Source organism: Aphelocoma coerulescens, unplaced genomic scaffold (assembly GCF_041296385.1).
Source record: "Aphelocoma coerulescens isolate FSJ_1873_10779 unplaced genomic scaffold, UR_Acoe_1.0 HiC_scaffold_315, whole genome shotgun sequence".
NCBI classification, from domain to species: domain Eukaryota; kingdom Metazoa; phylum Chordata; class Aves; order Passeriformes; family Corvidae; genus Aphelocoma; species Aphelocoma coerulescens.
The window spans coordinates 1-3,657 of record NW_027183659.1 but is presented as its reverse complement, the minus strand read 5'-3'; the positions used below and the strand labels follow the sequence as shown (position 1 = coordinate 3,657).

The 3,657-nt window shown below is 63.3% G+C and overlaps 1 protein-coding gene across 1 annotated transcript; it reads right to left on the bottom strand.

Moving 5' to 3' along the window:
• Positions 1–1,917: 1,917 nt before the first annotated feature.
• On the bottom strand, positions 1,918–3,599 carry LOC138101507 (M-phase inducer phosphatase 2-like; the record flags this gene model as incomplete). The annotated part of the gene is made up of 6 exons (XM_068999281.1): positions 1,918–2,052; positions 2,239–2,350; positions 2,439–2,572; positions 2,890–2,988; positions 3,093–3,155; positions 3,504–3,599. Coding segments are annotated over 6 exons (639 nt in total), but the record flags the coding sequence as incomplete, so codon positions are not given.
• Positions 3,600–3,657: the final 58 nt, after the last annotated feature.

The window sequence follows — 3,657 nt, the reverse complement described above, 5'->3', positions numbered from 1 at the left end:
CTGGAGAGGACCTTGGGCTCTGGGGCACACTGATCCCTAGCTACGAAGCTTCTAAAATGTTTAGTCTCTTAGCTTGACAAGCAAGTCCAAGACTGTGGGGAAAAAGCACTAGGAACAGAGAAGTTGTAAAAGGGTATAACGGGTATAAAAGAAAAGGCAAAAATCTTCATGGCATCAGTGCAGTCCTCTGTTTTGCTCTTGTGACTTCTCATTGGCGTTGCTGTTTTCTGCTTGAGCTACTCAGCTGTGTGGCCTTCCTGGCACCCCAAAGTCCTCTGATTACTCACCCCCCCCCAAGGTCTTCTTCAGTAGAGGACACGCCTCTTTGCCCGTGTGTGTGCCAGTGCTCCTTGTCAGACTTTCAAACCAGGATTGTCCGTGAGGCAGGAGCTGATCCAGGAGCCCATTGGCAGTTTGGGATGGAGCAGGATGTGGATATGGGGCCAAGGAGGTGCAGGCGGGAGCCAGGGCAATTTTGGCCAGAGATGGATTCTCTGGTGGGGCACAAAGCAAAGCAAAGGCCAGGCCCAACACCCATAACCAGGCCCCTGTCACCTGGCTGGGGAAGGGAGGGCATGGAGAAGCCCCCCTGGGGCATCCAGGAGTGACTTCAGCTCATCAGGAACACAGGGAAGTGGAGGGGAGGATGGGTGCCCCAAGGGTGACTGAAGCACTTGGCACTGGGAGGCCACTTGCCCGAGAGAGAATGGGGGACCCTGGTGTTAAGGACACCCACCCCTTCAAGGTGCCACATCCCTCGGCCTCCCAGCGAGCCCTGTCCCCCAAAAAGGAATTGTGCCAGCCCTGGGGGTGCTGCAAAGGCCAGAAGAGCCCTCTACAAAGAGAGATAACACGGCTTTGGGGCTCCCAGGCAGGGCGGTGAGGTGTTAAAGCCCCGGGGCTCCTGATGAGCCCAGCCCCACTCAAGAGGGCTGTCATTACCGCGGGGGTCCCGTGGAGAGGGGGTGTAATCACTACAGGAGGATCTCAGAATTTGGGGGGTTGATGGTCCTGAGTGTCCTGATGAGCCCTGACCCCCAAAACGGGGCTGCCACAGTTCTGCGAGTCCTACTGAGCCCGGGCTCCCCTCAGCAACGGCTGTGCCAGCCCTGGGGGTGCTGCAAAGTTCAGGAGTCCCCCTAAGAAAAGACAGGATCCTGGCTGTGGGGGTCCCAGGGAGAGGGGTGCCATGTCACCACCCCAAGTGTCCCACGGGTCCTGCCTGCAAGCCCAGCATGCTCAGGAAAGAGGGTCCCGTGGAGGTCCGGGGCCATGCTGCTGCCAGCCCAGCACGCAGGAACAGCAGCCACGGGGCCAACGCTTGCCCACGTGTCCCTGGGGAAGTCACCACGCCCCACAAGGAAGCCAGCACCTCAGCCCTGTCCCCTGCCAGCAGCTGCCCCTGTCCCCAGACCCCCGGCAGAGCCCTCCAGCCCGGCCTGGCCATCCCACCAGCCCCGCATCGGGGGCTCCCACCCCTGCAGCAGCCTGGTGCGGGCAGCGAGAGCTCAGGACACGCCTTTGTTCTCCTGCAATCGGACTTTATTAACAGAGACTGCAGCGAACAATCCTAACAACGGAGACACTCAGAAATATTGATAACAACGAACACAAAACTATTCCTAACCGGAAACAAACACAAAAGTATTTAGAACAACAAACAAACGCAAAAATATTTATAACAACAAACAAACACAAAATATTTCGAACAACGAACAAAAAAATATTTGCAACAACGAACAAACACAAAAATATTTGCAACGAACAAACGCAAAACCGCTCTGAACAAAAACTACCACCCCAAAGCCATCGCAGCAAACCCGAGCGAGCAGGCGAGGCGCATCCGCAGCCAAGGGAAGCCTTCCTCCGTTCCCAGCTCCAGCGCTGCCCCGACGCGGCTGAGAGACCCCCGGGCGCTCACAGGTCCCGCCCGCGGCTGAAGAGCGCCCGCCGGCCGCGCTCGCGGAGCCGCCTCTGCCCGCGGAACTTGCGCAGCTCCTCCTTGAACGCGGAGTGCAGCATGGGCCGATAGTCCCGGGGCTCGCAGTGGCTCTGCAAGCCACGGACGGCTCCGTCAGCCCCCGCAGCACAGCAGCCGCCGGCCCTGCAGATCCCCGCCCGTGGCGGCGAGGATGCTCAGAGCCACAGCTGCCCCTCGCCACCGCCGTGTGCCCCCGCCACTTCTTCCCTCTCGGCGCCGACCGCCTGCCACCGAGGGGACACGGGGACGGCACTCACCGGGAACTGGAGGAAGAACTCCCGGTAGCCGCCCTTCAGCACGTACAGCTCGGGGTAGTGCAGCTGGGGGTACTCGTGGCAGCGGCGATCCCTCTCCCGCAGGAACTTGCACCTGTGCCACGGACAAAACGCGCGGCATCACCCCCGTGCCGGGATCCGCGGCTGGCAGAGCCCAGCGGGCCCCCCGGGCCATCACTCACATTTTGGGCCCCCGCTCAACAGAGAACTCGCAGTGGAAGATGACGATCACCCTCCTGCTGGAGTCCAGGGGCACGATGGGCTGCTCCAGCAGCGATTCCTCCACGTCCCGCTGCAGCGGCAGGTTGACAGCGCCCTGGCGAGGCAGAGAAGGCGCCTTTTCCCCCTCCGTGTCCCATTGCATTTTGTGCAGCGACTCAAGGACGCTGCCCCCAAGCCTCCCCCAGCAGCACCGTCACCCGCGGTCCTGGGACACCGTCACCCTCCTCCTTGCAGCTGCGAACCAGCCCTTCAGGGGGTGGCTCGGCACTGCCCAGGGGCTGCTCCACCCCACCGGGCGGCTCAGTGCCCTCCGGGGGGGCTGCTCGAGCCCTCGCCGTGGGCTCAGCACCTCCGAGGGTGCTTCGGACCCCGCCCTTCCTCCCGGCCCCAGGGCCACGAGGGGCTTCTGACCTTGACGTGGCCCCCCTCGTACTCGTAGGGATAGCGGCAGTCCACGACGAGGCTGCTCTCGATGCTGCTGCTGAAGTGCCCCGCCAGCACCGCCGCCAGCTGCGGGGGGAGCGCGTCACCAAAGGGGGGGACAGCCGGGGGACAGGGCGAGAGCAGGCAGGCAGCCCCTCGGGGGGGCCGGGGAGGGGCTGCAGCCCCCTTACCGTCTCAGGGGAGATGTACTTCAGGCCCGGCTCCTTGCCCTCCACCGTCGGCAGGAGGTGAGGCTGCAACAGACAGGCTCTGGGCTCAGCCCCATTCCAAGGACACCTCCCAGGCCTGCAACCTGTCGCCCCAGCCCACAAGCCCCCGAGCGGCCAGCTGTGCCCCCGCGGGAGGGCAAGGGCCACATAGACGGGGCTGTGCCACACGGCTGGAGCAGAGGAGCGGCCATGGGGCTCTTCATGCACCGCAGCGATGCTGCAGGCTGGCAAGTCACGGCCCCAAGGCCCCGTGGCCCCAGGCATGGGCCACCAGCTCGCTTTGGGCTCTCACAGCGCTGCGGGGCTCCAGCCATGCTCCCCGTTCCGAATGATGGGGGCACCCCCTCACCTGCCCCATCCTCGTGGCCCTACCTTGGAGAAATCCCCGATGAGCTCCTGGTCATCGTTGGCCAGCAGGTTCTCGAGCTCCTCACGCCGGGCGGAGCGGGAAGGCTCCAGCCACGCTCCCTGCCGAGGCACCAGCCAGAGACACCCCCAAATGTCAGCAGCGGCTCTGCCAGAGCCG